The 23128-nt window shown below is 35.7% G+C and overlaps 1 protein-coding gene across 1 annotated transcript in view; it reads right to left on the reverse strand.

Annotated features, from left to right (window-relative positions):
• The window catches only part of KANSL1L (KAT8 regulatory NSL complex subunit 1 like), a 157646-nt gene that overhangs the window by 98362 nt on the left and 36156 nt on the right, over positions 1–23128 (reverse strand). The window contains 1 exon segment of the mRNA XM_055290472.2: positions 10869–11010. Coding sequence (XP_055146447.1) covers positions 10869–11010 — 142 coding nt within the window.

Consider the following 23128-nt stretch of genomic DNA (forward strand, 5'->3'; position numbering starts at 1 on the left):
AGGTGGGTGGATCACTTGAGGTCAGGAGTTCAAGACCAGCCTGACCAACATGGAGAAACCCTGTCTCTACTAAAAATACAAAATTAGCCAGGCATGGTGGTACATGCCAGTAATCCTAGCTACTCGGGAGTCTGAGGCAGGAGAATTGCTTGAACCAGGAGGCGGAGGTTGCACTGTGAGCTCACATCACAGCATTGCACTCCAGCCTGGGCAACAAGAAACTCCATCTCAAAAAAAAAAAAAAAAAACAGAAGAAAAAATAGAAAATTTTAACAAACCAAAAATGAGTAAGGAGATTAAATCACTAATAAGTCTTCCATTATACCAAGCATGGTGGCTCATACCTGTAATCCCAGCACTTTGGAAGGCCAGGGCAGGCAGACTGCTTGAGCTCAGGAGTTTCAGTCCAGCCTGGGTACATGGTAAAACCCCTGTATCTACAGAAAATATAAAACTTAGCCACATGTGGTGGTGTGTGGCTGTGGTCCCAGTTACTAAGGAGGCTGAGGTGGAAGGACTGCTTGAGCCCAGGAGGTTGAGGCTGCAGCGAGTCGAAATTGTGCCACTCCACTCCAGGTTGGGCAACAGAGTAAGACCCTGTCTCAAGAGAAAAAAAAAAAAAAAGTCCTCTATTAAAGAAAAGCCCAGAGCCGGGTGTGGTGGCTCATGCCTGTAATCCCAACACTTAGGGAGGATGAGGCAGGCAGATCATGAGGTCGAGATCGAGACCATCCTGGCCAACATGGTGAAACCCTAACATGGTGAAACCCTGTCTCTACTAAAAATACAAAACTTAGCTGGGCATGGTGGCGTGCACCTGTAGTCACAGCTACTCAGGAGGCTGAGGCAGGAGAATCTCTTGAACCTGGGAGGCGGAGGTTGCAGTGAGCCAAGATCGCACCACTGCACTCCAGTCTGGTGACAGAGCGAGGCTCCGTCTCAAAAAAAAAAGGAAAAAAAAGAAAAGCCCAGAACCCAGTGGCTTCACTGCTTAATTTTACCAAACACTTAAAGAAGAAGTAGTATCAATCCTTCTCTAACTAGTCTGAAAAATAGAAGGGAAGGAAATACTTTCAAACCATTCTACAAGGACAGTATTACTCTGATATTAAAACTAGCCAAAACCACATTTTTAAAAAAGAGAAAACTATAGGCAAATATCCCTGATTACATTGATGCAGAAGTCCTTAACAAAAAATTAGCAAATCAAGTAACAACACATTAAAAATATCATTTGTCATAATCAAGTAGGATGCATTCCAGGGATGCAAAGATGGTTCAACATATGCAAATTAATCAATCTGGTAGATTATATCAACAGAAAGAAGGACAAAATCCATATGGTCATTTCAATTGATACTGAAAAGGTGATAATAAAATTCAACATCCTTCATGATAAAAACCTTCAATAAATTGGGTATAAAGGAATTCACCTCAACACAATAAAAGCCATATATGACAGACCCACAGCTAGTATCTTAATGAATGGGAGAGAAAACTGAAACCTAGAACATAACAAGGATGCCCACTTTTACCACTATCATTCAATATAATACTGGAAAGTTGTAGGTAGAGCAATCAGACAAGAGAAAGAAACAGAAGGCATCCCTGAATAGCCAAGGCAATGCTAAGCAAAAAGAACAAGGCAGAAGGCATCAGGCTACCCAACTTCAAACTATACTACAGGGCTATTGTAACCAAAACAGCATGGTACTCGAACAAGAACAGACACATAGACCAATAGAACAGAAAAGAGAACCCAGAAATGAGACCACACACCTACAACTGTCTGATCTTCAACAAACCTGAAAGAAATTAGCAATGGGGAAAGAATTCCTATTCAGTAAGTGGTGCTGGCCAGGCACAGTGGCTCACACCTGTAATCCTAGCACCATGGGAGGCTCAGGCAGGTGGATTGCCTCAGCTCAGGAGTTCGAGACCAGCCAGGGCAACACAGTGAAACCCCATCTCTACTAAAATACAAAAAAAATTAGCCAGGCATGGTGGCATGCACCTGTAGTCCCAGCTACACAGGAGGCTGAGGCAAAAGAATTGCTTGAAGCCGGGAGGCGGAGGTTGCAGTGAGCTGAGATCACGCCACTGTACTCCAGCTTGGGTGATAGGGTGAGACTCCATCTCCAAAGAAAAAAATAAAAATAAAAAAGTGGTGCTGGGATAACTAGCTAGCCATATGCAAAGATTGAAACTGGACCCCCTCCTTACACCACATACAAAAATTAATTCAGGATGGATTAAAGCCTTAAATGTAAAACCCAAAATTATAAAAATGCTGGAAGACAACCTAAGCAATACCATCCAGGACATAGGCACAGGCAAAGATTTCATGCCAAAAGCAACTGCAACAAAAGCCAAAAGATGCCAAAAGCAACTGCAACAAAAGCAAAAATTGACAAACGTAAACTAACTAAACTAGAGAGTTTCTGCACAGAGAAAGAAACTATCAACAGAGTAAACAGACAATCTAAAGAATGGGAGAAAATTTTTGCAAACTATGCATCTGACAAAGGTCTATATTCAGCATCTAAAAGGAACTTAAACAAATTTACAAGAAATAAACAAACAACCCCATAAAAAAGTGGGCAAAGGATGTGAAAAGACACTTTTCGACAGAAGACATATATGCGCCCAACAATCACATGAAAAAAAGCTCAACATCATTGATCATTAAAGAAATGCAAATCAAAACCACAGTGAGATGCCATCTAACTCCAGTCAGATGGCTACTATTAAAAAGTCAAAAAATAACAGATGTTGGCAAGGTTGTGGAGAAAAAGGAATGCTTTTACACCACTGGTGAGAGTGAAATTAGTTCAGCCATTGTGGAAGACAGTGTGGCAATTCCTCAAAGACCTAAAGACAGATATACCATTTGACCCAGCAATCCCATTACTGAGTATATACCCAAAGGAATATATATCATTCTATTATAAAGATACACACATGTGTATGTTTATTGCAGCACTATGCACAATAGCAAAGGCATAGAATCAACCCGAATGCCCATCAATGGTAGACTGCACAAAGCAAATGTGGTACACATACACCATGGAATACTATGCAGCCATAAAAAACAATGAGATCATGTCCTTTGCAGAGACATGAATGAAGCTGGAGGCCATTATCCTTAGCAAACTAACTCAGGAACAGAAAACCAAATATCGCATGTTCTCACTTATAAGTGGGAGCTAAATGATGAGAGAACATGAACACATAGAGGGGAATAACACACACTGGGGCCTTTTGGAGAACGGAGGGTGCGAGGAGGGAGAGGATCAGGAAGAACAACTAATGGGTACTAGGCTTAATACCTGGCTGATGAAATAATCTGAACAACAAACCCCTAAGACACAAGTTTACCCATGTAACACACCCGCACTTGTACCCCTGAACTTAAAATAGAAGTTTAAAAAGAAGAAGAAATAAAACTTTTTGGAGGGCAAATTTTTTAAAAAAGAAAAAGAAACAAAGGGCATCCACATTGGAAAGGAAGAAGTCAAATTATCCTTGTTTGTATGTGATATGATCTTGTTTGGAAAAATCTACAGACTCCACTAAAAAACTATTAAAACTGATAAATAAATTCAGTAAGTTGCAGGATACAAAATCAACATACAAAAATCAGTAGCATTTCTACATGCCAACAGCATACAATCTAGAGAAGAAATCAAGAAAGTAAACTCATTTACAGTAGATACAAATAAAAGAGAATACCTAGGAATTAACTTAATCAAAGAATTGAAAGATCTCAACTATGAAACCTATAAAACATTGATGAAATAAACTGAAGAGGATACACACAAAAAGGAGATATTCCATTTTCATGAATTAGAAGAATATTGTTAAAATATCCATAGTACCCAACAAAATCTACAGATTCAATGCAATCTCTATCAAAGTACCACTGACATTCTTCATATAAATAGAAAAAACAACCCTAAAATTTATATGGAAGCACAAAAGACCCAGAATAGCTAAAGCTGTCCTGAGCATAAAGAACAAAATTGGAAGAATCACATTAACTGACTTCAAATTATACTACAGAGCTATATTAATCAAAACGGCACAGTACTGGCATAAAAACAGACACACAGACCAATAAAACAGAACAGAGCACCCAGAAACAAATCCATACATATACAGTTAACTCATTTTCAACAAAGTTGCCAAGAACTTGGGGAAAAAACATTCTCCAGTAAATGGTGCTGGAAAGACTGTCTATCCATATGCAGAAGAATAAAACTAGACCTCCATTTCTTGCTGTATACAAAAATCAAATCAAAATATATTAAAGACTTAAATCTAAGACCTCAAACTATGAAACTACTAAAAGAAAACATTGGAAAAACTCTCCAGGACATTGGACTGGGCAAAGATTTCTTAAGTAATACCCCACAAGCACAGGCAACCAAAGAAAAAATGGACAAATCAAGTTAATACATGTTAACACATCATGTTAAAAAGCCTCTGCATAGCAAAATAAATAATCAACAAAGTGAAGACACAACCCACAGAATGGACAAAAATATTTGCAAACTATCTGTCTGACAAGGGATTAATAACCAGAATACATAAGGAGCTCAAACAACTCAATAGAAAAAAAAATCTAATAATCTGATTGAAAAATAGGCAAAACATATAAATAGACCTTTCCCAAAAGAAGACATACAAATGGAAAACAGGTATATGAAAATGTGCTCAACATTGTTTATCATCAGAGAAATGCAAATCAAAACTACAATGAGCTATCATCTCAACCCAGTTAAAATAGCCTTTATCCAAAGGTCAGGGAATAAAACATGCCAGCAAAGTTGTAGAGAAAAAGGAACCACACTGGTGGTGGGAATGTATATTCCCAACCACTTGAGAGAAAACCTTGGAGGTTCCTTGAAAAACTAAAACTAGAACTACCCTATGATCCAATCTTACTCCTAGGTATATACCCAAAGAAAGGATATCGGTATATTGAACAGGTATCTGCACCCTTATGTTTATGGCAGCACTATTCACAATAACCAAGACTTGAAAGCAACCTAAGCGTCCATCAACAGACAAATGGATAAAGAAAATGTTGTACATATACACAATGGAGTACTATTCAGTGATAAAAAAGAATGAGATCCTGTCATTTGCAACAACATGGATGGAACTGAAGGTCATTATGTTAAGTAAAATAAGCCAGGCACAGAAAGACAAATTGTGCATGTTCTCACTTATTTGTAGGAGCTTAAAAAATTAAAACAATGGAACTCATGGAGATAGTAGAATGATGATTACTAGAGGGTGGGAAGGGTGGGAGAGAATGGGGATGGCTAATGGGTACAAAAATATAATTAAAGAGAATAAATAAGATCTAGTATTTGATAGCACAACAGGGTGACTACAGTCAACAATAACTTATTGTACATTTAAAAATAATTAAGAGTATAATTGGACAGTTTATAACACAAAGAAAGAATAAGTGTTAGAGATGATGGATATCCCATTTACCCTGATCTGATTATTATGCATTGTATTCCTGTGTCAAAATATCTCACGTACCCCATAAATATATACATCCACTATGTACCCACAAAAATATTTTTTAAGTTAAAAAAACAGCACAAGGAGACAGTATTGGAGCTTGACCCTCCAGTCTCCTTGTCAGTCAACTTGCAATATAAAGCTTTTCTTCTTTCAAAAAACTCAGGGTCATAGTATTGTTTTCTAATGCATCAGGCAACATTTACACATCTAATAAGAGACAATCAAAACATATGAAGCAAAAACTGATAGAATTGTAAAGAAAAATCAATAATTCTACAATAATAGTTGGATACTTCTATAACTCACTCTTGTTAAAGGACACAACAACTAGATGGAAGATAAGTAGGGAAACAGACAAATTATACAATAAACCAAATAGATTTAACAGATATCTAAAGAACATTCTACCCAACAACAACCACATACAAATTTTTCTCAAGTGTACGTGGAGCGTTTTCCCAGATGGACCATATGTTAGGCCAAGTATTATATCTCAACAGATATAAAAAGAAAGATATAAAAAGTATCTTTTCCAACCACAATGAAATGAAGTGAGAAATCATTAACAGAAAACTGGAAAATGCACAAATTTGTGTAAATTAACACACTTTAAAACAACCAATAGATCAAAGTAGAAATTACAAGAAAACTTAGAAAACAGTTAGAAATAAATGAAAATGAAAACAAAACATACCAAAATTTATAAGATGCAGTGAAGGCAGAGCTAAAGGGGGAGTTTATAGTTATAAACTCTTGACATTTAAAAAAAACAAAAAAGATCTCGAATTAACAACCTAATTTTACAAATTAAGAAACTAGAAAAAGAAGAACAATTTAAACCAAAAGCTAGTAGAAGAAAGGAAATAATAAAGATTAGAGTAGAGCTAAAATATGAGGATAGAAAAACTAGAAAAATTATCGAAACTAAAAGTGGATTCTTTGAAAGCATCAACAAAATCAACAAACCTTTAGCTAGATGAACTAAGAAAACAAAGAAAAAAGACTCAAAATACTAAAATCAGAAATAAAGCTGGGGATGTTATTGCTGAATCTAAAGAAATAAAATGGATGACAAGAGAGTATTATTAATAATACTATACCAACAAATTAAATAACCTAGATTACATGAACAAATTCCTAGAAACACAACACAACTTAAGAAGACTAAATCTCAAAGAAATAGAAAATTTGGGCAGGGTGTGGTGGCTCACACCTGTAATCCCAGCACTTAGGGAGGCCAAGGCAAGTGGAACACCTGAGGTCAGGAGTTTGAGACCAGCCTGGACAACATGGTGAAACCCCATCTCTACTAAAATACAAAATACAAAATTAGCTGGATGCGGTGGTGGGTGCCTGTAATCCCAGCTACTCAGGGGGCTGAGGCAGGAGAATCGCTTGAACCCAGGAGGCAGAGGTTGCAGTGAGACAAGATCGTGCCATGGCACTCTAGCCTGGGCAACAAGAGCAAAACTCCAACTCAAAAGAAAAGAAAAGAAAAGAAAAGAAAAGAAAAGAAAAGAAAAGAAAAGAAAAGAAAAGAAAAGAAAAGAAAAGAAAATTTGAATAGGCCTATATAACTAGTAGGGAAATTAAATTAGTAATCAAAAATCTCTTGACAAAGTAAAGCCCTGAATCTGATGACTTCAATGCTGAATTCTACTAAATTTTTAAAGAAGACCAAATAGCAATCCTCAAACTTTTCCAAAAAATCAAAGAGGAAGGAACACTTCTTAATTCATTCTGTGAGGCCAGCATTATCCTGATGCCAAAGCCAGGCAAAGACATTATAAGAAAATAAACTACAGATCAATATCCCTTGTAAATACTGATACAGAAGCGATCAACCAAAAATTAGCAAGCCAAATTCATCACTATATTAACAGGATTACAATCCATGACCGAGTGAGATTTATTCCAAGTGAGATTTATTCTTAGAATGAAAGGATGGTTCAGTATTAAAACTGATAAATGTAATACACAACATTAACAGAATGAAGGAGAAAGAAAACCCTATCATCATTTTAATTGAAGAAAAGGCATTTGAAAAAATTGTACATCTTTTCATGATAAAAACAGTCAGCAAGGTAGGAATCGAAGAAAACTACCTAAACATAATAAAAGCCACATATGAAAACCCCCTGAAAATCACACTCAAGGGTTAAAGACTGAACCATTTCTCCTCTTAAGATCAGGAACAACGCTCACTTTCACCATTTCTATTCAACACAGTATTGCCAAGTCCTAGACAAAGCAATTAAGCAAGAAAAAGAAATAAATGGCATCCGAATTGTAAAAGAAGTTAAATGATTTGTTTTAAGATGACATAATCTTATATGTAGAAAACACTAAAAATTCCTTCAAAAATATGTTCAAATTAATAAATTCAGCAGAGTAGCAAGATCACACAGAAGTCAGGTGCGTTTTTTACATACCAACAATGAACAATCTGCAAAGAAAGTCACAAAAACAATTCCACTTACAACAGCACCAAAAAGAATAAAAAACACTTCAGAATATAATAGATAGATAACCAAGGAGTTGATAGACTTGTACAAACTACAAAACATTGCTGAAAGAAATTAAAGAAGATATAAATAAATGGAAACAAATCTCATATTCATGGATTGGAAGACTTAATATTATTAAGATATCAAAACTACTCAAAGCAATCTAGAGTTTCAGTGCATCCCTATCTAAATCGCCACAACTCTTTTTATAGACAGAAAAAAATTTATCCTAAAGGTCATACAAAATCTCATGAGACCTCAAAGCCAACACAATCTCTAAAAAAAAAAAAAAAAAAAAAAAAAAACCCACAAATCTAGAGTTGGGCTCGGTGGCTCACACCTGTAATCGCAGCATTTTGGGAAGCCGAGGCAGACAGATCACTTTGAGGCCAGGAGTTCAAGACTAACCTGGCCAACATGGCGAAATCCCGTCTCTAATAAAAATACAAAAATATTAGCTGGGCATGGTGGCACATGCCTGTAATCCCAGCTACTCAGGAGGCTGAGGCATGAGAATCACTTGAGCCTGGAAGGTGGAGGATGCAGTGAGCTGATATCATGCCATTGCACTCCAGCCTTAGCAACATACTGAGACTCTGTCTCAAAAATATATATAAATAAATAACAAATCTGGAAGACTCACGTCCCGATTTCAAAAATTACCACAAAACTACAGAAATCAAAATAATGTGATACTGACCAGGCATAGTGGCTCATGCCTATAATCCTAGCACTTTGGGAGGCCGAGGTGAGAGGATGGCTTGAGCCCAGGAGTTCAAAACCAGCCTGGTCTTGAATATAGTGAAACGCTGTCTCTTTTTAAAAAAAAGAAGAAAAGAAATTAAAAAACAAAAACAAAAAAACCCAATGTGGTACTGGCATAAAGACAGACCTATATTCCAATGGGATAGAATAGAGAACCCAGAAATAAACCCTAACATATATGGTCAAATGTTTTTTGACAAAGGTTCCAAGGCCATTCAATGGAAAAACAGTCTTTTCAACCAGGTAAAACTGAATATCTGAATGAAAACAAATGAAACTGGACCCTTACCTAACACCATACACAAAAATTAACACAAAACAGATCAAAGCCCTCAATGTAAAACCTAAAACTATAAAACTCTAAGAAGAAATATAGGGTAAGTGCTTCATGACATTAGATTTAGCAATGATTTCTTAGACATGACACCAAAGGCACAGGTAATAAAAGAAAAAGTAGACAAATGGGACTTCAGAAAAATTTTGAAAATTTGGGCAGGAAAAGATAATATCAACAGAGTAAAAATGCAATGAACGAGGCTGAGCACTGGGGCTCACATTTGCCATACCAGCACTTTTTGAGAGGCTGAGGTCAGGGGATCGTTTAAGTCTAGGAGTTCGAGACCAGCCTGGGCAATAGAGGGAGATCCCATCTCTACAAAAAATCAAAAAACTTAGCCAGGCATGGTGGCACAAGCCTCTAGTCTCAGCTACTTGGGAGTCTGAGGTGGAAGGATTGCTTGAGCCCGGGAGGTCAAGGCTGCAGTGAGCAGTGATCACACTACTGCACTCCAGCCTGGGTGACAGAATAAGACTCTGTCTCAAAAAAAAAAAAAAAAAAGCAACACATAGAATAGGAAAAAATATTTATAAATCATATATCTGATAAGAAATTAATATCTACAATATATATAGAATTAAAATGCAACAAGAAAAAAACAAGCAAGCAAACCAATTCAAAAATGGGCAAAGGACTTGAATAAGTACTTCTCCAAAGAAGATATCCAAAAGCCAAGCCAGTAGCACATGAAATGATGTTCAACATCATTAATCATTAGGCAAATACAAATCAAAACTAAAATAAGATACCATCTCACATTCATTAGGGTGGTTACTATAAAATAAACAGAAAATAAATGTTAGCGAGAATCTGAAGAAATCTGAACCTTGTGTACTGCTGGTGGGAATGTTAACTGGTATAGCCACTGTGAAAAACAGTATGGTAGATCCACAAAAAAATTAAAAATAAAGTTCCCATATGATCCAGCAATTCCACTTGTGGGTGTTTACCCCAAATAATTGAAAACAGGGTCTCAAAGAGATATTTTTATATCCATGTTCATAGCATACTCACAATAGCTAAAAACTGGAAGCAACCCAAGCGTCCATCAACGGATGAATGAATAAGCAAAATGTGGTATATACATACAATAAATTATTAGTCTTAAAAAGGAAAGAAATTCTAATATATGCTACAATATTTACAAAACTTGAGAACATTATGCTAGTGAAATAAGCTAGCCACAAAAAGACAAAAACTTATGATTCTGCTCATATAAGGTACTTAAAATAGTCAAAATCATAAGAGACAGACATAGTGGCCAGGGGTTGAGGAGAGAGGAAAGTGGACAGTTATTATTTAATGGGTTTAGAGCTTCAGTTCTAAAAGGTAAAAAGAGTTATGGAGATGGATACTGACAGATGCATAACATTACAAATGTATTTAATAACACAACTATACACTCAAAAATGGTTAAGATGGTAAGGTTTTTGTTATATGTATTTTATGATTTAGAAATTTGAAAACACGTTTATCACTTATATTAACTGGAATCCAATAAGGAAGTTCTGAATTGCTCAAAAAGTATGATAAAATGATCTTAAATACAAAAAGGCATTACAAAGATTGCTTCAATTTATAACATATCAAAAATTTGAACATAAACTGGCTACATTTTTATAAAACCTTGTAACAATTATTTTTGTGATGAAATGAGAAGGAATGAAAACATTAACAATTTTTAACAAAAGTAGAAGAACACAGACAGACAATACCTTGGAGGCACGAATTTGCCTGTGAATGTCTGTTAGTTGTTGGATTTTGCATTCTAGGTCTGAAATCTGGGCTTGAAGCCAAGTCCATCGGCTGCCAACTCGTGCTCTGTCTACAAGCCACTTCCATTCAGTACTACAGTTACTGTGAACAAAACAAACACTGTTACTCAAAGCACAAAAGCAATCAAGTTTCACAGACACTGCTTAATAACTTCCTTAACTCCAATCATAAAAGCAAATTTCCTTTCTACAACATTACAGGAAGAGAGAATGGCAGATTGACTTCTTATCAAAGAAAAAATATAATTTTCCTACCTTTCCACCCCACAAATACCTGTTTTCATTAAATATTACATACCCTGTAGTAGGATAATTCCTCTGCTATTCAATTCTTTATCAGTGCAGAAGGTCTTAAACAGGGATAAACCAGCAAAGAAAAGGAAACATGAATGACAATGCAAACACTATGTAAAAACTGCTACATAAAACTTTTATACGTTAAGTAGATGTCAAGTACCAGACAATCCATTTGAATGGTGCTAAATCTAAATCCATGTAATAAACTGTAGCATATTCAATTTTACTGTAAGTAATTTTTGCTAAAATAGGCATCGTTATTTGCTAATTACTTAAATCGTTTTTTAAAAACTATCAAAAATTATAAAAAATATAAATGCTCTGCTACATTTCAAATAAGCATACCAAATATATAGACCTTAAAATATTTAAGATAAACAGTTCCTTAAAAACCTGATTCCTAGGATTCACAACCTAGAGATCACAAAGAATTTATATAAAGCCTTTCTTTCATGCATATTTAAAAATAAGAGTTGATTCCCAGCTCCTCCTAGTACCTCGTCATTTGGCAAGAGCACTACAGCTAGACAAAAATTATTGGGGATTATGGGTGGTATATGTGTGTGATATTTAATTAGGAGATGCAAACTGCAAAAAAAAACCTGAAACTGAAGATATAACTGTAGGGCAACAATGACTTAATGACAACATATAAACTTTATAAAAAACTTATCTAAAAATTCATTTATTGTCAAAACCCACTGACTGTAGAACGCCAAGAGTGAACCCTAATGTAAATGACGATCTCTGGGTGACAATGACGTGTTAATGTAGGTTCATCAATTGTAACAAATACACCACTCTGTTGTGGGATATTAACAGTGGGAAAGGTTATGCATTTGTAGCATGTGGGAACAGGGGATATGTGGGAATTCTTTGTACTTTCCATTCATTTTTGCTGTGAACCTAAAACTGCTCTAAAAAAGTTTATTAATTTTTTAAAATGCACTGGACCATAATGGAATATCTTTCAAATAATCTTTAATCAGAGAAAATATTTAAGAGATCATTTGCTGTCAGATAAACAGAACACAATCATGGCTTTGCTATATAGAATTTATTCATTATAACAGGATTTTACATTATATCAATGTTTCTGAAAGGCTACTGTTTTTAAGGATTCTAACTGCATACAATGTGATTAAAGACACCATATGATTTAGGATTTCTCTTGGTATTATTATTTATTGTTTATAGTCACTACTGTGGTTTCATAAATTTGACACTTAAAAATCACATGTTCATAACTGTGGACAAAACAAAATACCTATTCAAAATATGCTATTCATAGATAACAGCAACACTAAATGCCAATCATGAAATTAGAGAAGGCAAGCGTGCTAGCGCGTAGCATTTTGCACAGGTGAGGATAAAATGTTTGGATTTTAAAACAAAGTGGAAACTACTGGCAAGGTGGTAATAATTTTTTTTTTTCCAAGAACTTTGGCTACTAGGTGGAGAAAGCACTGTAGTAGGAAATGAAAAAAAGTCAGGAAAACAACTAAGATGTTATCTATAATAATCTGGGTGTGGTACAGATCATTGTGATCTCTAAATATTTCACGTACTGCCCTACACTTCCCAGGCCTATGCATTTATGTTGGAGCCATTTGACTAGTTCTGAGCAAATGGGCTGTAAGCAAAAGTGACATTGTCATTTCCAGTTCACCTGAGGATCTTCATAACCACTAGTGCAGAGAGTATAGCTACAAGATGGAGGAGGAGAATAGCCCAGATCACACTGGACTTTATGTAAGCCGCAGTACACCTCTGCTGTGTGAAACCACTGAGATTAGGATGCTAATTTGTAACTAAATATAGCCTATTCTGACTAAAACACTGAATATAAAAATGGCTTTGACTGGGAAGGGGAGGGGAGACAAAGATATGTAGATAAAAGAATGGATTCAAGGTTCATTTTAAAGTTGATAGGACTTGCAGAAGTATGGCATAGAAGTGAGCTTAGGGCAATCAAAGATGATCTTAAACATTCTTTAAGTTTTGCTCCAGTTGGAAAATTCCCCTATAATATGCAATTTGGTTTGGCTATAATATTGATGATTAGTGAATAATGAAATATAACAGAAAAAAATGTCATAGAACTCATATTATTGTACTTCTGGTAAAGATATTCTGATACTCAAGTTAGGATTACAAAAATCATTGTTATGTTCATATACTACACTAAATTATACTAATATAGAAAAATAGCAATACCAGATTAAATGTAAGTAAACCAAATTGCATCGGACGCTTTGTGATATATGAAATAAATTTTCTTTTTTTTTTTTTTTTTGAGTTTTGCTTTGTCATCCAGGCTGGAGTGCAGCAGTGTGATCTCTCCTCATTGCAACCTCCACCTCCCAGGTTCAAGGGATTCTTGTCCCTCAGCCTCCTGAGTAGCTGGGATTACAGGCATGTACCACCACACCCAGCTAACTGTTTGTATTTTTAGTAGACACGGGGTTTCACTACGTTGGCTAAGCTGGGCTTCAACTCCTTTCCTCAAGTGATCTACCTGCCTCGGCCTCCCAGAGTGCTGGGATTACAGGCATAAGCCAGAAAGCCCGGCCTGAAATAAATTTTCTGTAGAGGGTAACTTATCCTACATTTTAATAGGAGTGAATAAAACAAGTTTGCTATGCTTATAAGTGGTAAACAAAAATGTTTGCTTCCTAGAAAACATGTTTTTCTAAAAAAAAATAAGATTGTTAATAATTAAGATGTTACAGATAAATATATGGCTAACTTGCTCAAACAAGATCAACATGTTATACCCCAAAGTCAAACATTTTACATAAACAACTTATATAATCAATGTTAATGGTTTACATAACTTACAGTGTAACCAATTAGCATATAACTAACGCACAAGCATACTCAGAGTGTCCCAACTCCCCAGTTAGCATATAAGCCTGGTCTGCCATTGACTCCCTGAATCTTTCTAGAGTGTGCAGAACTGATCACAGACCACATGCTGCATAATGTGGGTTCTCTATCTCTAGTAAAGATCAAAGACATTGGTGAGTGGAGACCCCCTGGACAGTGAGAGAGATCACTCATTCCCCAGAAAGGTAGCATTATGACTTCAATTCCCATCCTTGCTTGCTTGCAGCCACCACTTAACCTTGCTAAAACAAATGAGTACAAGCTGTTTAAACTTAAGTCGTTTTGAATGCAATTTCTCTTGGTACTAACTACTTGTCAACATCACAAACTTACATCTTTGTTTTGACCTCCTGATATGAACTCATTTGGTCATGATGAATTTTTACAGTTTGCTAGACCCTATTTGTTATTTCATTTAGGATTTGTCTTTGCATCTATAGTCAAAGAAGATATGGATCTGCTGTTTTCTTGTCATATTTGGTTTTGGAATCAAGCTAATGCTACCCTCATAAAACGAGAAGTGTTCTCTCCTCCTTGATTTTCTGAAGGAATTTATGTAGGACTGGAATGGTTTATTCCTTGAGTTTCAATGAAATTAATCAGTGAAGCCATCTGAGCCACAAGTTTTCTATGTGGGAAAGTTTATAATTATTAATTTTTCTTTTTAACATAAGGTTTTTCAGGTTTTCTATTTCTCATTGTGTCAGTTTGGTCATTTGTGTCTTTTAAGCGATTAGCCTATTTAGCTTAAATTGAATTTATTGACATGTAGTTGTTCATAATACAGTCATCCCTTAGTATAAGGATTGGTTCCAGGACCCCCTGAGGATACCAAAATCTGCAGAAATGGTCAAGTCCCTTATATAAAATGATGTACATGTGCATATAAGCTACATACACTCCATTGTATACTTTAATTTCTAGATTGCTTATAATATCTAATACAATGTAAATATTGCTTATAACTAATACAAATAGTTTTTATACTCTTTTTAATTCATATTTTTTATTATTGCATTATTTCATATTTTTCTTGATTATTTCCATTTATAGTTAGTTGATACACAGATACAGAACCTGGGAATACAGAGAATGGTTTGTATTCCCCAATTATTCCATAATGCCGGAACATCTATAGTGATATTTTTCCTTCTTCCTGCTATTAGTATTCTTCTAAATAATCTTGCTAGAAGTTTATAATTCTCTCCATTGTTTTCATGTTTTATATTCTGTGAATATCCACTCTTTATCATCACCTTTTCCTTCTATTTGCTTTGGGTTTAACTTAGTATTATTTTTATTGCTTTTTAAGTAGGAGACTTAGACCACAGACTACACTATTCTCCTTTCCTAATATAAACATGTATAGCCATACAGCATTGCTTCAGTAATTTAGTAGCTGCATCCCTCAAATTCTGTTATGTCATGTTTCTAATATTATTCAGTTCAAAAAATTTTAGTTTCTCTTGTGACTTCTTCATCCACAAGTTATTTGGAAATGTGTGATTTAATTTCTACATATTTCAGACCCACATATTTACCGTTTCTTAACATTTCTTTTTTCCTTTACGTAAATCTGTTTTTACCCAGTATGATTTTCCTTCAGCCTGAAGATCATCTTTTAAAATTTCCTTAGTGCATATATACTGACAACTTCTCTCTATTTTCGTTTATCTAGAAATGTCATTTTGTCTCTGTTTTTTAAAATGTTTCACTGGGCAGAGAATTTTAGACTGACTTTTTTTCCCCACCTTTCAGCACTTTAAATGTATCATTCCATTTCTCTGGCTTACATACCTTCTAATGAGAAGTTAGCAGTGATTTCTATTTATTAACCACTTCTTCTGAATGTCTATTCTCTTGTTAGCTGAAGTCGTTTACATTTCAGATATTTTTAGCTTCTGAACGTTCAATGGTTCTTTATACATTCCATTTCTTTCATTATGTTCATTTTCCTTTTAAGTCCTTGAGCATATTTACAATAGATATTTTAAGCTCTTTGCCAACTACTTTCATAATCATTGTCATTTCCACATCAGTTTCCATTAATAATTTTTCTCCACTTCTTTGCATGCCTAATAGTTGAATACACACATGTGCACATACATACATACATGTCTAGTAGGTTTTATATAAATATATATATTAAGGGTACTATGAATATTATGTTGTTGAATGTGTGGATTTTGTGGTCTTCCTTAAAGAGTGATGAATTCTGTTCTGACAGGTTATTATATTACTTGCTGTTCAACTTCATAAATTTCAGCTTACTTTAAAGCTTTCTTAGAGCATGTGTAGAGTAGCCCATTACACTAAGGCAGTTATCAAATTGAGGGAGAGGTAGATAGACTGAGGAAAACAACTAGTAAATTAATAAGTGCGTAGGCTTAACAACTATGACCAAATGAGATCTTTGGCTGCGGTATTTTCACATATAACTGACAGGAAGAAAAGAGAATGGAAACCTACATTTCGGAGGGAACTCGACTAGGAAATACCACCACAAGCCTAACAGAGACTATCCCTGGGAGCCAAATCCGCACCAATAGAAAGCAGGGTGAGAATGCAGTGGTGTCTCCAGTAAGAGTACACTAACACCCATGTTAGATACAGTCACAAAGAATCATAGACAAAGAGTAATTCCCAAAGAGCAAGGTCAGGGACTATGAAGAACAAATGACAAGAGAGCTTATCTCAGAAAGCAAAATTAAGGTCCTAGCAAGACCTTACTCCACTGCCAGAGCAAGAAGTCTATTGTTGTAAGGAACAGGAACTATCATATATGGCCCGTTCTTTTTTTCCCAGTGGGAATTTTCCGTTTCCTTATACCATCATACAAGAAGCAAGAGATCAAGAAAATTAGGAAACTTGTCTCTTAGTTTATTGGTCACCACATCATGATGAACCACATACAAACCCGATATAGAGGACTTTACCCAATGAATGTGACTTTGGGTTATCATCCTTGAGAAGATGGTATGTTTTATGAATGAGAAAGAGGTACATGGACATTTGGGTAGCCAAAGAGGCAAACTGAATAGACTTCTTGTTTTCCCCTAATATCCATCCTCCTATACTTTTTGGATAATAGAGCTCCTTGGGTTTCGGCTGAGCCCTCAGCAGCTCAGCTTAGAGACCTTGTTTCCCAGCCTTACTTGCAGTTAGGTCTGACTATACAACAAAGTCTTTGAAAATAAAACGTGAGCCAAAATTATGTGCACAACTTCTAGGTCTGGCCGTTATAAATGATTGGGTTTACCATTAAAAATGACTGAATATGGAAATGAAATGAAGTACCAGTGACTCAACAATGCAGGCAAGGGCAGCATCCTAAGGAACAGCAAAGCTAAAAGGTCTCTGCTAAACCCTGTAAAGCATATCTAATTCGTGACCGTTAAATGAGAGAAAAATAAATTCTATATATTTATGTTGACTTCTCCTTGTTATAACAGCTTAACATATACCTTAAATAACATATTCCTCCCTTGAAAATATTTCATGCTATTAGGATCATTTGGGTTAACAAGTTCTCATTTAAAATGCTCATTGTCTTTAAGATGAGCCTTACTGACATATAAGTTAATAACTTACATACTCTATCATCAAGTTGTACACACACAATATAGACACATATATGCACACATTCATGAAGTAAACAACAAACAAAAACAAAAAAATAAATATACAGTTGTGACCTCTAGGAATTCTGGCATGAAGATAAACCACATTAAAAAGTGCAGTTTAGGATGTCCAAGGACTATCTGAGGTTGGAACTCAAAAACGGTTCCAAAAAGGAAGAATAAACGGAGTAAACACATCTTGAGATCTTATGCAATTCTGCCTAGAACTCTGGCAGAACTTAGTGTCAACTGCCTAAACTGAAAATTTCAGTATTAATTAAAAATAATTCATATATGGGATGGGCAAATTTAGTCTTGTTCTCTTATTATCTATCCTCCCACCCCTCAAAGAAAAAAAAGGAGAGATTGGGAAATATTTATGCATTCTATCACTACCACGCCTCTTCTCTTGTATGGAAAGAATTTTCAAAGTTATAGCCTGTAAAATAGTCTTAAATATGTTTGTAAAATCTTTGTGTAACATCAAACATTGACAAATAAGGACATATTTTTAAAAAGGAAATACTGTAAATAAATGTTAAACTAATCAAAACATTTATTTGCTAAAGAAACAATTTCACTGTTCAATGAGCATTGTGTGTATGTGTGTGCATGTGTCACTTTTGTTTAGGAAGCCAGGCAACCATGTAATGTTTTCATACTGAACTGTACACCGGCCTGGATGAAGGTGCAAGTAAAATCCAGCAAGAGTTCTGTACTCCAAAGCCTGCAATTACAAATCTACATCTGCTCAGTGGAAGGAAAATCTTTTCCTAATGCACACAAATGAGCTAGTGATGGGCCTGCCAAACACTATAATGGGCCCTGAAAAGAAATAAGACAAAAATGAAAACTACCTTTATTAATCAAAAAGATGACTACCACTAAGCCAGAATCAAGTACAGGCATTCCTACTCTAACACAATATATGCACTTCTGTATAACCTCATGTTCTGCAAAATAAAAAGTTAGACTTATTGTGAAGAAAGTGCCAAACCACACAATACCTAAGGAACTTTTAAATCTGAGCCCTAACAAAACAATAATGATTATTATAAAAATGGAAAGTTTCCACTGGCATTTGTACCTAAAATAAAGCAGTCCACATTTAAAGCTTCATATCCTAGGTCTCTCTTTTTTTTTTTTTTTTTGATGTGCATCCTTGAAGACATTAGTTCTAATAGAAACTAGTTTAATAAAAATTAAAAATATCTTCTAGAGACAGCATTTTTCATTAGTCAATTTCTTTTTAACGCAAGCAAAATATCTTTAAAGCTTAGTCAACACAGAAAAATGTACAGCCAATAAACCAGCAACTTATTGAGCTACAGGAGGATATTTCTATAGGATTTTTAGCATTTTGTTTAGATCTTCAGATACTGCTAAGAATTCCTCTTCAGTTGAGAAAAGCTTGACCTTGATCATTTCAAAACGCTAACATGTTTGAAGTAATCTGTAAACAACCCACATTGTGGATACACACACAAAGTGTGTAAAAATCTACATTATATTGACATCATTCCCCTGAATGCCAAATACGCCACAAATTTACATTTTAAAATGCTGTAACAGAACGAATTACATATATTTTTAAAATATCACTAGACATTAAATGAAAAATATTTCTGACAATCTTAAATATATTATGCAACGTTATTTTAAATGATCCTGATGCTTATATGCATAAATTTGAAATATTGCATTTCCTCAGTGCTAAAGATGCCATAAATTTTAAATACAATCAATTTCATAACATAATTCCCTGGGGTGGGAAAATAATATAATATTAATTGTATACATCTGGCCAGGCACAGTGGCTCACGCCTGTAATACCAGCACTTTGGTAGGCCGAGGCAGGCAGATCATTTGAGCTGAGGAGTTTGAGACCAGACTAAGCAGCACAGCAAAAACCTGTCTCTACAAAAAATAGAAAGATTAGCCAGGCATGGTGGTGCATACCTGTAGTCCCAGATACTTGGGAGGGTGAGTTAAGAAAATTACTTGAGCCCAGGAAGTTGAGGCTGCAGTGAGCCATGATTGTGCCACTGCACTCCACCCTGGGCAACAGAGCAAGACTCTGACTCAAAAAAAAAAATTGTACATATCTTTATAAGGTATATTAGAAACATAAAATGTGATAAAAATGTGCATTTTGGAATCCAAGAAGCATGTTACATCGAAAGTACAAATTTTCATGAGCTGTGATTTTTTTTTTACAACTATGAAAATTTATTTTATTTTTAGAAACAGTGCTAATCACAGTAAACAGAAAACCAAATACTGCATGTTCTCACTTATAAGTGGGGGCTAAATATTGGGTAAACATAGACATAAAGATGGCAACAATAGACACTGGGGACTAATGGAGGGGAGAGGAAGGGGGGTGGGTAAGGATTGAAAAGCTAACTGTTGTGTATTATGTTCACTACCTGGACAATGGGATCAATCAGACCCCAAACTTCAGTATCATGGAATATACACATGTAACAAGCCTGCATACGTACCCCGTAAATCTAAAATAAAAGATGGGAGTATTAAAAAAAAGTTAATGATATCAATTCCATAAAAAACACTTTCAGAAATAATACTTGTAGTGTCTAGATTTGTCTAAGGAAGCTTAACATTGGGACTTATGCTTTTTAAAAATGTTTTTTAGCTTTATTGATTCAAATGACAAAAATATTACATATTTATGGTGTACATATTTATATATTTATTAACACAATGCTGTCCTATATGTACACATTGTATAAGATTAAACCATGCTAATTAACATATCCATCACCTCATATACTTTTTCTATAGTGGGAAAATTTAACATTTTTTATGGTAAGAACATTGAAAATACCATAAGTCGAAATGCATTGAATTGGCCAGGTGCAGTGGCTCACATCTGTATTCCCAGCACTTTGGGAGGCCGAGGCAGGTGGATCACCTAAGGTCAGGAGTTCAAGACCAGCCTGGACAACATAGCGAAACCCCGCCTCTACTAAAAATACAAAAACTAGCCAGGTGTGGTGGCAGGTGCCTGTAATCCCAGCTACTGGGGAGGCTGAGGCAAGAGAATTGCTTGAATCTGGGAGGTAGAGGTTGCAGGGAGCCAAGATCGCACCACTGCACTCCAGCCTGGGCAACAAAGCAAGACTACATCTCAAAACAAAACAAAACAAAACAAAACAAATGCATTCAATTATGTCTCAATAAACTCATCTTAAAGTTGAAAAATTGTAAGTTGAGCCATCATAAGTCAGGGACTCAATACAGTATGTTATTATTAACTACAGTCACCATGCTGACAATCTCCAGAACTTATTCCTCCTAACTGACATCCACACCTACACACAATACATTTTCCTTATCCATTCATCTGTCAATGGTCACAGTTTGATTGCATACTTTGGCCACTGTAAATAAGTATCAACATGAGAGTGCAGGTATCAACTCAACATACTGATTTAATTTCCTTTTGATATATACCCTGAAGTAGGATTATTGGGTCATATGGTAATTCTATTTTAAGTTTCCAGAGAAACCTCTTTACTATTTTCTGTAATATCTGTGCTTATTTACATTCCAACAGTGTACAAGAGTTTCCTTTTATCTGTATCCTCTCCAACATTTGTTATTCTTTGTTTTTCTTGTAATAGCCATTTTAATAGGTGTGAGATGGTATCTCATCATAGTTTTAATTGGTATTTTCCTGATGATTAGTGATGTTGAGCACTTTCTCATCTACGTGTTGGCCATCTGTATATCTTCTTTGGAAAAAAAAAATTGTCTATTCAGGTCCTTTGCCCATTTCCTTTTTTTTTTTTAATTTTTTTTTATTTTTTATTATACTTTAGGTTTTTAGGGTACATGTGCACAATGTGCAGATTTGTTACATATGTATCCATGTGACATGTTGTTTTGCTGCACCCATTAACTCGTCATTTAGCATTAGGTATATCTCCTAAGGCTGTCCCTCCCCACTCCCCCGACCCCACAACAGTCCCCGGAGTGTGATGTTCCCCTTCCTGTGTCCATGAGTTCTCATTGTTCAATTCCCACCTATGAGTGAGAACATGCGGTGTTCGGTTTTTTGCCCTTGAGATAGTTTACTGAGAATGATGTTTTCCAGTTTCATCCATGTCCCTACAAAGCACATGAACTCATCATTTTTTATGGCTGCATAGTATTCCATGGTGTATATGTGCCACATTTTCTTAATCCAGTCTATCATTGTTGGACATTTGGGTTGGTTCCAAGTCTTTGCGATTGTGAATAGTGCCACAATAAACATACATGTGCATGTGTCTTTATAGCAGCATGATTTATAGTCCTTTGGGTATATACCCAGTAATGGGATGGCTGGGTCAAATGGTATTTCTAGTTCTAGATCCCTGAGGAATCGCCACACTGACTTCCACAATGGTTGAACTAGTTTACAGTCCCACCAACAGTGTAAAAGTGTTCCTATTTCTCCACATCCTCTCCAGCACCTGTTATTTCCTGACTTCTTAATGATGGCCATTCTAACTGGTGTGAGATGGTATCTCACTGTGGTTTTGATTTGCATTTCTCTGATGGCCAGTGATGATGAGCATCTTTTCATGTGTTTTTTGGCTGCATGGAAGTCTTCTTTTGAGAAGTGTCTGTTCATGTCCTTCACCCACTTTTTGATGGGGTTGTTTGTTTTTTTCTTATAAATTTGTTTGAGTTCATTGTAGATTCTGGATATTAGCCCTTTATCAGATGAGTAGGTTGCAAAAATTTTCTCCCATTCTGTAGGTTGCCTGTTCACTCTGATGGTAGCTTCTTTTTTTTTTTTTTTATTAATTTTTTTTGCATACAAAAACAATAAACATTTTCTAAAAATACATACAAACAAAAAGATGCGTATCAAACATATTAGGAAGGTTGCACATGGGAAGTTGGGGAATAAAAATGGGGGGTGGGAGTTAAAATAAATGAGAGAGGGACTTTATATGGATCAGTGATAATAACTCAATCCTCTATTTGACAAAGAAGAGGGAGAAGGAAGAGGAAGAAAAAGAAAGTGGGATAAAGGATCAGAAAGGGAGGAAAATAGAAAAAATTAGAGTATGACTCCAGGGTAGACCTGTTTTGTTGTCACTGAGTTGGTTGGTTGGTTTGTCTGTTGTATTCTTCATGTTTCGCCAAGTTGGCCAGACTGGTCTTGAACTCCTAGCCCGAAGTGATCAACCCGCCTCGCCCCCCAGAGTGCCGGGACCACAGGCGTGAGCCACCACGTCCAGCCCCCACATTGCTTCTGGCCTCCGTGGTAGACCTCCCAGACGGAGCAGCCAGGCAGAGGAGCTCCTCACTTCTACCCAGACACGGGGTGGCCGGGCAGAGGAGCTCCTCATTTCCCAGACGGGGCGGCCAGGCAGA

The sequence above is a fragment of the Symphalangus syndactylus genome, chromosome 8, assembly GCF_028878055.3.
Source record: "Symphalangus syndactylus isolate Jambi chromosome 8, NHGRI_mSymSyn1-v2.1_pri, whole genome shotgun sequence".
NCBI lineage: Eukaryota > Metazoa > Chordata > Mammalia > Primates > Hylobatidae > Symphalangus > Symphalangus syndactylus.